Source organism: Elephas maximus, chromosome 6 (genome assembly GCF_024166365.1).
Source record: "Elephas maximus indicus isolate mEleMax1 chromosome 6, mEleMax1 primary haplotype, whole genome shotgun sequence".
Classification (NCBI taxonomy): domain Eukaryota; kingdom Metazoa; phylum Chordata; class Mammalia; order Proboscidea; family Elephantidae; genus Elephas; species Elephas maximus.
In genome coordinates, this window is record NC_064824.1 from 122,567,265 (window position 1) to 122,580,078 (window position 12,814).

The following is a 12,814-nucleotide window of genomic DNA, read 5'->3' on the forward strand; positions in this document are numbered from 1 at the left end:
GGCAGTCATCAGTTGTAGCCAGGCACCATCTAGCTCTTCTGGTCTCAGGCTGATGTAGTCTCTGATTTATGTGGCACTTTTTGACTCTTGGGCTTGTAATTACCTTGTGTCTTTGGTGTTCTTTATTCTCCTTTGCTCCAAGTGGGCTGAGACCAATTGATGCATCTTAGATGGCCGCTTGCTAGCACAATCTAACTAGTCTTTTCACTAACCTTCTTCACATCCTACTCAGTGCTTCCCACTAAAACATAATGAAGGAGTTATCTCTAATTAAATGGGGCTTCTCAGGAAGATGGACTTTTCTTTCTTTTCAAGGCCTGTATATTGTCTAAAAGACCCTGAAATTTTTATTGAGGTCCACACAGACTATTAATAGCCCTTGGGTGCCATAGTTTCAGCTAGCCATTTTTCTATTCTATTCCATTCCATTATAGTGTAATGTAATGTCCATGAGGACAGGGGTTCATCTGTTTTGTTCATTGCTATATCTCAGTGTTTTGCTTAAACCAGTTCTAGCACCTATTAATGTGAAGGAAATATGTGAATAAATAAATGAATAAGTAAACATTTACCCTCTTTGATACTCTCTTCAATTGACTTTGTTGCAATTACCAGTTGGATCTATGTAATAACCCAACTTTCTTTCACTTCACTGAATTAAATCTATTAAGGCTCCTGATGACAGGGAAAAAAAAAAAATCAAGTAGGCTTTAAGACTTACTCAAAGCACACACACTTTCTTTTGTGTTCTTGGCAGTATGTAATTTCTAGGCACAAAGTGCAAACAGTGAGATAAAATTTGTTATAGTATTTTATTTCATGAGAAATAACTGCTCCTTGAATCTTGCTGCGACTTGGTTTTGAGACTTAGGCAATAAAAATAAATAAATAAATAAACCCAGTGTTACGCACTTAATCAGTACCCTCTAGTGCATTTATTAGGATGCAGACAAACAGTTTAAATACGGAGATTAAAGAGCAATTGAAATGGTTATAAAAGCATAGAAACAACTTGGCAACCAGAGGAAATTTTCCTAAATGTGCAATTGCATTTTCAGCACAATTAGATGCTTAATTGTATGCTATTCTTAGTTAATACATTTTAACACACAAAACATTAGATGCTTTTTAAAGCCACCTTTGTCTGTTTTTCAGAAACTCAAGGGCTAAAACAATATATGAAGGTTTCTTCCTACCCTCTTCCCAAAGTATTACTAAATAGTTCAAATTTGCACAAGTATAATCTGCTTAATATTTATAAACATTTGAAATTTTCTTAAAAAAAAATTATAAGATTCTATATGAAAGAAGTATATTCATATTCCCAGACACCAGCCACAAATTTCACAACTTTGTAACACAGTTAGGGCTTGAAATTCTTTTTTTTTAATCATAGTTAAATATGAAGATTTGAACTAGTGTATTAAAATGTAATTCTCATTTATCTACTTTCACAAGTTATAGTTGAAATGTGACAGAAAAATCTTTAAATTATCCATTACAAGGGTGCCACTAACTTCCAGGTTTTATGAAGACAAACAGGTTTTCTGAGAAGGGGGAAATAAAATTGTTTAAAAGCAGCCAGGTCCTCAAATGAATGAAGCACGGTACAGATTTAGAAAATCAAAAGGGTTAATGATTTCAAGGACAAAACAGACACCGCATGAAGGAAACTGAGGATAAGACATAGAGACCAGTCCCTGCCTTCCAGAGCAGGAGGGCTTCAATACATCACTACATGTAGCACGTGTACATCTCCTGACATGAATTAAAGGATGTGGCAAGTCTAGAAAATGGTTTAAATCAACTTACAATTGTTCGAAAATAATTTCATTATTTCTGAGTTCAGGTATCTGAGTTCAAACAAATCGTGCTAATTTTGATGAATAGAATAGAATAGGAATAGAATAGAATCGACCAGGAATCGACCAGGAATAGAATAGAATAAACTGAAGAAATCTGTGCCTATCAAAATATCTGGTTGTTTATCTTTATGTCATCAAAGCTGAATACCACAGTTATTTAATAAGTGAATGATACTTGGAATTCTGAAATATTAAAGTCATGACTGTTTTGTGACTTGATTAGTTGGGTTTGATTTTCATAGTAAAGTCTATAGGTTATAATTTCCAAAAGTTTTAGGAAGTGATAATTTCCATTATGAGGGCAGATTTAAGTAAAAGTTGCTTAAGAGGGCCGTGGGTTTAATAGTCATACCCCAGAAGAGTGATTCCCAAGTTCTTTCAAATTCATTAGCTTGATTTTGAGACATCCCTACATTCCTTGCTGTGCATTAATGTTAACCTGTTTTAGACAGAAATAAAATTTACTTTCTAGGAGAAATTTTTAAACGGTTTCAAAATAACATAAAACAATGTTGTGAGATGCCGTCGAGTCAGTTCTGACTCACAGTGACCCTGTGTACAACAAAACGAAACACTGCCTGGTCCTGCACCGCCCTCACCATCATTGCTTTGTTTGAACCCGTTGTTGCAGTCACTATGCCAATCCATCTCGTTGAGGGTCTTTCTCTTTTTCACTGACCCTCTACTTTACCCTCAACAAGCCACTGGATTGACACAGTGGCTGCAACAATGAGCTCAAGCATAACAACGATTGTAAGGATGGCGCAGGACCGGGCAGTGTTTCGTTCCGTTGTGCATAGGGTCGCTATGAGTTGGAACCGACTCGATGGCACCTGAGAACAACAACAACTCTACCAAGTGTGATGTCCTCCAGGGACTGGTCCCTCCTGATAACATGTCCAAAGTACATGAGATGAAGTCTCTCCATCTTCGCATGAGGAGCATTCTGGCTGTGCTTATTCCAATAAAGGAATAGAGTATCATAAAACGTGGATTAAGAATCACTCTTTCTTGAGTATACGTGAAATGAGTGGTCGGTTTGTAATAAACTTCGCATTGTAAAAGTCATCACAGATGCCACCTATGTTAGTGCCACCACTGAGTCATGATTACAGGAAGAATGTCCCCTTTGACCTTAAATGCCAGACTCGGAGAAAATATGTTGATGTAGAAGACATTCTGACCTTGATCTTGGTGTAAAGAAATTCCTGTTGCCTTCTTTCTCCAGAGTGTCAAATTTGAGATCTAAAATTTCTTCAAGTATGAGAGTCAGTATGGGCTAGAAAAACGAGCATGGGTTTTGAGATTGGGCAGACCAGTCTGAATCATTTTTCCACTTGAGTTGACCTGGGAAGTTATCTTTCAAGCTCCATTTCCATATTACAAATGACAAGACTGAAGTAAAAAATGTGGTCCCAGAATGTTTATCAACTTTCACGTGGAATCCTATGTGTCAACGTGCGAATAAGCTTCCCAAGGATGGTTTGCCTGTGAAATAGAAAGATACGGAGAGAGAACCAAGCATAGTGAGGGCAGTAAGGTAGGTGAAATCTAAAAAGGCCAGAAAAAAAGAACCTGCAGGTGTGTTTCCACTTTCCAGGTGAGAAAAGACCATTGGGTTGTAAGATGACATTGAGAACACCCAGCCAACCTTTCTCCCTCTGAATTCTAGTTCTCTAAGCAGCCTTCCAGTGATGATTTGGTTCCTATATAGACTCTTTTACAGATATTTGGAAGGCACCCTGGTGGCACAACGGTTAAGTGATTGGCTGCCAACAAAAAGGTTTACAGTTCAAACCCATCCAGCAGCTCCACAGGAGAAAAAGTTCTGGCAATTTGCTCCCATAAAGATTAAAAAAAAAGATTACAGCCTAGAAAATCCTATGTGGCAGTCCTATTCTGTCACATGGGCTCGCTATGAGTCAAAATCAATTCAACAGCACCTAATAACAACAGATACTTGGGTGGCTTGGCAGGTGTAATTCTCATTGTAAATTATGGAAATCCATAAATAAGACACTAAATATAGCTTTTTATTGCCAATTGCAAATTCGAATGTTGGCAATGGCTGAAGATACAATTAATGAGAATCAAAAACTTAAAATATGCATATTCTTTGAGTTAGCAATTCCCGCTTCCAAAAATTTATCGCCCCCCCCAAAAAAAGGAAAAGTGGCAAAGATGAACATAAAAGTATGCCAGTTTAGTGTTTTTAAATAGAGAAATTATAAATTGAAAAATGTATAAATAATCTAATTTCAATATGTTGTTATGTGCCATTGAGTCGATTCCAACTCATAGTGACACCATATGACAGAGTAGAACTGCCTCATAGGATTTCCTAGGCTATAATCTTTGTGGGAGCAGATTGCCAGGCTTTTTCTCCCAAGGAATTGCTGGTAGGTTCTCACCTCTGACCTTTCAGTAAGCAATTGAACATTTAACCATTGTACCACCAGGGCTCCTTAATTTCAACATGAAGTTGGTGAAATAATGTCTAGCCATTAATGGAACAGTGGAATACTGTACGCTGTATCAAGTTAGATTACGTTGCAGTAAATGCAACACACACCACCTCAGTGGGCTAAAACAATCAAGATCTATTTTACTCATGCCAAACCCACTGCAGGTCCAGGGCAGCTGTGCTCCGTAGGCTCAGCGTCATGCTCATCGTTTAACTGGAGCTTCCATGACCATTGTGGAAGAAACTGTCCTGGCAGAGCCTCTCACCAGCAATGAAATGTTCTGCCCACATTTCATTCTAAAGCAAGTCACATGCCTTTACCTAACCTCAAAGGGTTTGAGAAGTGCAATCTCAGCACCTGACTGGAAAGAGGAAAACTACTGGGGGCACAGCCCTCATGTCTACAGCTAATGCAGCAAGTATAAATGGTAGCACAGCACTCTGTTTTTTGGTATAGGCAAACTATCCATACTGTATCAAGTGGGGAGAAAAAAGCATGGTCCCATTAAAAAAAAGTATCTGTAAGTGTGTGTTGTATACGGAGATGTGGATTCAAAAACATTGAAAAGACATATAGCACAGGTTGAACAGCGTCTTCTCCAGATGATTGAATTAGAGGGCTTTTTTAAATACACTTTTTTATAGCTTTTTTTCTTTTCTATTAAAATGAACATATATTATTTTTGATCAGAGAAAGGAAAGCTTTACCTATTTTGAGAAACACAATAAACTGCCCTCCTAGTTCCTAAGTCAACTTCTTAGCAGTTTGGCCAAGGTATTAGCTCTCTTGGATCTGAATCACCCTGTGTTTACTCACAAAACTGAGCCATTGAAGCAAAGGACCAGAATGCAGGCCAGGTGAACCCAGGTACTAACTGCTCTCAGAGCCTAGAAAGCCGCAGCGATGCTGATGGATGATGATTCAAGTAGGGCTTCACAAACTTCAGGGGATAATACCTGTCTCCCTGTTATGGATTGATTGTTTAAGCCCTAAACCCTGTACTTGTGAGTGACCCAGTTTGGGAACAGGGATGTGTTATGTTAATGAGGCCATGCCTGAATAGGGGTGGATCCTAAACCTAATCACTTAGGAGTGGTGTCTTTAAAAAAGGGTAGAATAGACGCAGACACAGTTACATACAGGAGACAGATGCCATGTGAAGATCCATCTACAAACAAATGTACGCCAAAGATTGCGCAGTCACCAGAAACTAGGAGAGAGGGCCACAGGAGGAATCGACACTGCCGAGACCCTGATTTGGGCTTTCAGCCTCCAGACTGTGAGCATATGAAGTTCTGTCCCTTAAAGCCACCGATATGTGGTACATTTTGTGAGGGCAGCACTAGGGAACTAAGACACTTCCTTACATAAAACATGCATGGCATGCTCATACATTAAGGCAGCAGATATGAAGAAAGCATGTGCTTTCATGTCAAACAGAGTTTGACTCTGGAAGCTTTCACTTGTTGGAACCTTGGTTTTCTCATCTGGAAAATGGAAAAATAATGCCTTGCAGAATCATTGCCAGGACAGAGTGAGAGAACGTAGGTAAAGCATCCAGCATGCAAAGGGTGAGGAACAAACGTTAGCTACTATTATCGCCCTATGTCCAGACCAAACATAACGAAAACAAAATTAAGCAACACGGTAACAAGCAACGAACATTTTATTATATGCACAGTCTCAAAAAAAAAAAAAAAAAACCCCACAAAAACAGAACCCACAAACAGGAGCAGAGAACACAGTTTTCTAGTCTCTCTGGGAGACACAGGGCACATATTTTATAGAAACATAGCTAGTACAAGAACAAAAGGTACTAATAAACATTACCCTTTGCTTCCCCAGTCAAAAAAAGGCTATAGAGAAAAACACTTTAAATTGTATTCTAATATAAATTTGTTGCACAATTAAACTTCAATTTACTCAAAGAGTTATTGTACAGTAAACTGCAGAAAATAGAGTGGCATTCAATAATCTCACATTTAAAAATTAAGCAATAGACACTTGAATAAATACAGTATGTATTACTTATTTGTTAAACCTCATATTTATAATGAGCAGGTGGTTCACCATTAATAGTAACTGGTTTCTTACATTTTAGGAGATACCAAATCCAGTAACAGAAGTAGAAAGTACTTGAATGAAAAATGATTTTAGAAAATATCGCCTTGGGTCTGAGTCACTGTAGTATTTATTACACATTTTGGCCAGTTTCAACAGTTTAACAGTGTAGCTACTGGCGAGCTGAATTCCTTAGAGGAAGAATCAGAACAAAGCGACATATTTAGAGCAATAGTTTTTGTTTCTATCCTCTAGGTAACAGGACCGAACTAGGACATCATAAATAGAGAGTTACAGTCTAATGAATAATTTGTTTCTACTTAATGCTATAGGGGTGCTTTTATTACTTGGTCTAATAAAGAGAAATTTAAAAAATATATTTATAATGAGCAATGGGCATTTCCTTAGCATACACACACTAGATCTAAATGTAAGGATCTTCCCCAGCATTCTGTATTTTGTAATCCCTATTTGAGTGAATGAAAACGGCAATAAGCTGTTGTTACTTTATGACTCCTTCAAAGGACCCACTTAAAAGTAATGCAGTCTAAATAAGGCAATAACTATAAGCCTACTTGAACTTTCTTCACCTTCCCATTCAGTGAAATTCAGGAAATAATTTTTGCCCACCTCTATGAAGACTATTACCCCATTCGTGTTACCTAGTGTGTGACTGGGATGAGACAAGTTGGCCATGCGTGTTTTTAAAAAGAAAAACGATAACAGATTCAGAGTAGGGAGAGAGCTATATTGAAACATACTTCCTTCCTTTTCTAAGATTCACTGCTTGAATTCTTCCTTAAATAGAAATTTCCTCCTTGACTTGTCTTAACCTAATGCCTTAAAAACTTAATGCCTTAAAAAAAAAAAAAAAAAAAATTTTTTTTTTTTTGGGCGGTGCTAGAACAACTTCGTGTACTCTATGCAACGCTGTCTTTTTTTTTTTTTTTTTTCCATTAAGAATTGTTTAAAAACTAAAGATTGAAAGCTATGGAGCATTCTCCACAGCTGTAATATTCTGCCCGTCCTCCACAGAAATTAAAAAAACAAAAATAACAAAAAAAAACACCACATTCTACAGAAGTTAAGGGAAAACAAAACCACAGTATACACCCTTCACCATGGCATGGGTTTGATCACATTCTATTTTCCTTTCAGGACTTAATAAATGTCTGAGATAGCACCTTTGCATGGGCTGAACAATGAACTAAACTGAACTGAACTGAACTAAAATTAATACAAGAAGTTGAACATTCGTCATTGTGGCTTAAAAGTTACCATCGCTCAATTTTTCTTCCAGGCTATGTTGAACCTAGGAAAAGCTTTTTTAAAGAGAAAAATCTTTCCTACGTGATATAACACAAAAAATTATAAAGAGCAACAAAACCCTTCATCTTATTTCTGAAGACAAGTCAACTTTTAATGCAGGTCATGCTAGAATGTAATATACCTGTCCTCCATCTTCTTCTAACTGCCTTTCTTAAGAGTTAGAGTCCCTCTAAGCTGTTGTTATAAAGCAGATTCTGTGCCTTAGTTTTATCACGTAAGAGCGACCATGTTGTCTTGATACGATGCCAACCTGGTGATACAATAATGAGTTCTTATCAACTCACATTAGTAAAACTAACAAAAGCACTGTTGCTATCTATTTTTAAAGTTGTCCTTAAAAAAAGGAGGCCCCTCTCTACTCCCATAGCCCTAAAGTAACACATACATGTTCTGTTGTTAAAATATCAACAAATAAATATTTGAATATTAAATGACCGGGTCCCAATTTGCTACCTCTTCTCCACCCAGGTACTAAGTGGCCAAAAGCTTTAAAAATGCCATTCTGTACAACAAATGTTACCAGTTACTATGAAGGGACCTTATGGGTTGGTAAAAAAAAAAAAAAATTGTGTAAGTCCTGGTTAATGATTATGGTTCAGGGTCACCAGTTTCTTTCTGTGAAATATTAGTTACAACTGAAGGTCAGTATAGTTTAAAAGCTCTGGAGTACCCTTCTGAGGTGTGTATTAAGTTGTAACATCACATGGGCTTAAGTGAGAAGTAAAAACAGATTCTGTCTGTGAGTAGCAGGAGGACTGGGCTGTTCCACGGAACAGACTGATCACTTCCCATTACAACCATGGGGGTAACTTAGGTTTTCCGCTCGTCATTACTAATTGCAATGAGAAAAGGTCAGGCGGCTTGTGTGATCCTCATATTAACAGCACCATTAAAAAAAGTTTTGTCCTCAGAGCATATTCGGGGGAAATGGCAGACTGTGGACTGCCTTGGTTATCACAGAAATTTCACAATTTACTTAATCACAACTACAAAGATTTACCCTTGGGCATATTGGCCAGGAAGAGAAAAAACTGAAGTGAATGAAATACTAAGTGCAGATTATGGCACTACCTGAAGAGAACAGATATCTGTAAGAAGTTTATCAATAACTAAGTGTAGAGAATATTCACATCCTGCCAGAAGATAAGGAGAGATCTCTGGTTTGTTAAATTCCTATTGCCACCCCTCAAGAAAGAGAGAACAAGTCCTCCTTCCCCTTGATTTCTGCTCCAACAGAGCCACAAACAGCCCTAGAAAAGCCACGTAGTCTGAGCAGAGGTGTGTTTACACTTGGAACCACTTTGAGAAAGTTCTAGGCCGTTAACTTTTTTCTTCTATGTTTTCCCTCTAAAACTCTCATTTGCTAGATTATTCTTTCAGTACACAGTAGCTCACTGTTCATGAGGAAACTGCGTTGAAGTAAGTCCATTTCTCAGCGAACCACTACAGAGAAACCTTTTCCACATTAGTCCCACAGAGTAGTTGTACAAGCGCCCAACAACATGCTTTTACATTTTTTTCTTCTTAAAAATGTTGATTTAAGTGGCTACCATCCATTCACGCAACAGTGACCGTGGAGCTACACGGGAAGGATTTCATTTGGTGAAGGTTGCTTTCGTAAGGTGTATACATCGTCCAGCTCCTGGATCAATGTGTAGAAAATCCAGTTGCCAGACTGCAACCAACCACAGGCGTCATGTCCCATATCTATGAGAGAAATAAGATTTGTGGGGAAGGCATCATCCACCCCGTGGTCTAATGGTGAAAGGCAACACTGAAAAACAGACAGCTGCTAAACTTGAGAGGTGTCACAACTACTAATTCTCTCATTCTTTCTTCACTACAAAATCCCCCGAAGATTTATACAGTAATAAAGGTAGTTCATCAAAACATGAAAAAAAGCCTATCATAAGTAATAATTAGTATTATTTTAATACCTGAAAATTACATCATAATATTTTACTATAAATTAATTAAAGAAAAAAAAAAAAGAAAGCCCTCAGGGAATATAAAATATTTTATAGTTTCACAACTCAAGAGTGGTACTTAGTAGAAAACACTTTTCAATTTGTGTGTTAGTTACCTAGGGATTTAATGAAAAAAAAAAAGGAAAAAATATACATATGGTTACTCCTTATAATTAGGAAGCTTTCTGCCCAGGATGAAAAGGAAATTTAGGAAGGGAAAGAATGAGGAGAGAAAGGGGCCTGCTAAGGCCCAGGAGGGTTAAGGAGAGACCCTGTGACTTGCGCAGTGTTGGCTGTGATCTAATGAGTGCCAGCAGCTCACCAGCTCACTCTGTAAGACTGACATGGCAGAGGGAAACTCCCCCGGGATTAAACACCACCAGGGGAGTGGAAACTCACAATCATGCAGTTTGTTACCTGGAGCTCTAAACTGGTGATGGGTTGCTTATAGAAAGGGAATGCAAGCTTGCCAACCAGAATGCTTAATTACAATAGAAATGTCTCAGGTTCATTCACAGAGAGGAGCAATCTAAACTGAGATGCTAGCTCAGACAAGTAAGCCAGGTTACCTTTACAACGCGATCGGTCCCACAGGTCACCATTAGTCCCCTAGCAACGTCCATGGACATGTGGGAAATGTTATGTTTTCCTTCATGAAAGGTTGCCAGAGAAGTCCGACTAACAAAGAGAAAACAGATCATTTAACTCAACTGACTGTCCCTGTAGTTGTTAAAAAAAAACAAAAACCAAACTCATTGCTGTTGAGTGGATTCATAGTGACCCTACAGGACAGAGTAGAACTGCCCCATATGGTTTCCAAGGAGCGCCTGATGGATTTGAACTGCCGACCTTTTGGTTAACAGCCATAGCTCTCAACCAGTCCATTTTGACTCATAGCGACCCTGTGTGACAGAGAAGAATTCTCCCATAGGGTTTTCTAGGCTACAATCTTTATAGGAGCAGACCACCAGGTCTTTCTTCCACAGAACCCCTGGGTGGGTTCGAACCGCCAATCTTTTGGTTAGCAGCTGAGTGTTTAACTGTTGTGCCGCCAGGGCTAAGGAATAACTTCTCTTAGCAGCATGAAAGAAACACAATAATAGTGTTAAAATTTGCTCCTAAAAATGTGGCTACAATTTTGAAAACTGAATCCATAACTAAGGATGGTAGAAGGTGTGATAAGTTACAAGATTGTGTTATAAAACACCCAAAATAACTGATTTTTGTTTTCTTAGAGGAAAAGCCGATATACTCCTAAACATAAAAATAAGAACATTTAGTACAGAAGAGGAACCATGGTGTAGGAGACCATGCAGCATGGGCAAAGCGTCCATGGGCAGCCAGCGGGATCCCCCGAAAACGCTCTGCCCTCCACTGAACAGTGCTCTCGCACAGCTCTGCCTCAAGCGCTGCCCGGGGAGTTTGACAGCCCTACCCTCCATCACTAGTTCATTTACCAACACCAGTGGTGATGCCTTGGCTTCCCACCTTGGGCCTCTGCCAAGGCTTGCCAGTCTGCTACTTTAAAAGATGGTTCAAAGGGAAGGCAAACAGAATGGTGGATCTGCCCTAATGGATCTGCCCAAGTCAGGATAGAATGGAAACCAGGCACATAGACAGAGATATTTCTTACATATGAAGTTATTTGAGGACAGATTGCTAGCTCAGATTCTTGTGGAAGAAAGAACATTGTTCTCTCGAGTTTTCTCAGCAATTAAATTTACATACATGTGTGAGCAAAGATTGGAAATCTGGGTGTTTTTGGTAGATAGTCAGCTAAGCCACTGCCATCAGTTTGCACATGGACAAACTGCCCCTGTTGCCACTGCACAGTAACCCAGCAGAGTGCAGGGGTCAGGAACGTCCCCTGAACTGTGAACTGGTCTTAGGAACATCATTCCTCACAGTGGTTGGGAAGAATTTGTCCTGGTTAAGTGGGGCAGCTTGAGATAAACAGTAACATGCTCTTAATTACAACGTTAGGGCAGAATCCTCTCTTTAGAAATTGTTTATGAAATTCAGTAGCGACAAACACACGGGTGGAAATATTATTTCTCAAGCTCTTCTCATTTTTCTCATTTCAGGTGCGCAATAAAGCAAAGGTGTGTGACACTTACTCTTCCTCTTTGATGGAGTCATAACAGGAGTCGCACACCCGGACCTGGAACTCGAAGCCCATGATGGGGTAACTGGAGCGCTTGCTGCTACACTTCCCGCAGACGGCCTGCCCGCATTTCCTGCAGTGATGCTTCCAGGAAGACCCGAGAGAGGAAAGGGAGGGGGTTAACCTCTGTTTTAATGCACACGGGTTCCCCTTCGAGTTGGGGAGTGGGGAAGACTTGCCTTGAATTAGAATCGCCCCAATTCAATGTACCAATTAAATCTCAAAAGATAGACAATTTTGATACTTGGTAAGGATTTCCAAACAACCTTGCCTACGGTCATACACTGGTTTCTATTCATTCATTTTATTTGTCTGAATGTCAACAACCAGTTACCAGTTGCTGCGAGGCTGACTCCAACTCATGGCGACCCCCTGTGTGTCAGGGTAGAACTGTGCTCCACAGGGGTTTCAGTGGCTGATGTTTCAGAAATAGATCACCAGGCCTTTCTTCTGAGGCGGCTCTGCGTAGAAATGAACCTTCGTCCTTTCAGCCACCGGCCATAGTGCATTAACCGTTGGTACAACCCAGGGACTCCAGGTGTCAACAAACAACATTGTAACAGTCAAGTTCATTATGCAACCAACCCATCGGAGATGTCGGGAAGAAAAAACCTATTCCTACGTCGGATAAAAGTTTTCAAATAAAGTTTTAAATGTAATTTGTCCTCAACAAGACACTTAAAAAATTCATACCCATATTCATGTTTTGCTATTTCTCTTCATCTTTCAAATTGTGGTTCTGGAAATAAGTTTCAAGAACATTCCAAAATGTACAATCATCATTACTGATTTTGACATCTTCTTTTGCTACGAAAATTAGCGACCTGTACCTTTCCTCTCTCTTCCATTAGTTGTTAGCACATAGGAGTATAATTGTTTTCTTCATGTTTCTGTTAGAAATAGGGAATACTTCACCTATCAATTACAATGCACCGGTTACCACTAGACATGCGCCGCGTGAAC

At 39.0% G+C, this 12,814-nt stretch overlaps 1 protein-coding gene across 2 annotated transcripts in view; it reads right to left on the reverse strand.

Moving 5' to 3' along the window:
- Positions 1-1,366: 1,366 nt before the first annotated feature.
- The window catches only part of WDFY1 (WD repeat and FYVE domain containing 1), a 58,336-nt gene continuing 46,888 nt past the window's right edge, over positions 1,367-12,814 (reverse strand). Inside the window, exons 10-12 of one of the 2 annotated variants that reach the window (XM_049888316.1) lie at positions 11,805-11,935; positions 10,257-10,365; positions 1,367-9,427 (exon numbers count right to left, since the gene is read on the reverse strand). In XM_049888316.1, coding sequence (XP_049744273.1) covers positions 9,368-9,427; positions 10,257-10,365; positions 11,805-11,935 — 300 coding nt within the window. In that variant the 3' untranslated portion in view covers positions 1,367-9,367. The remainder of the gene's footprint in view (positions 9,428-10,256; positions 10,366-11,804; positions 11,936-12,814) is intronic. The other variant, XM_049888315.1, reaches the window with a different exon arrangement.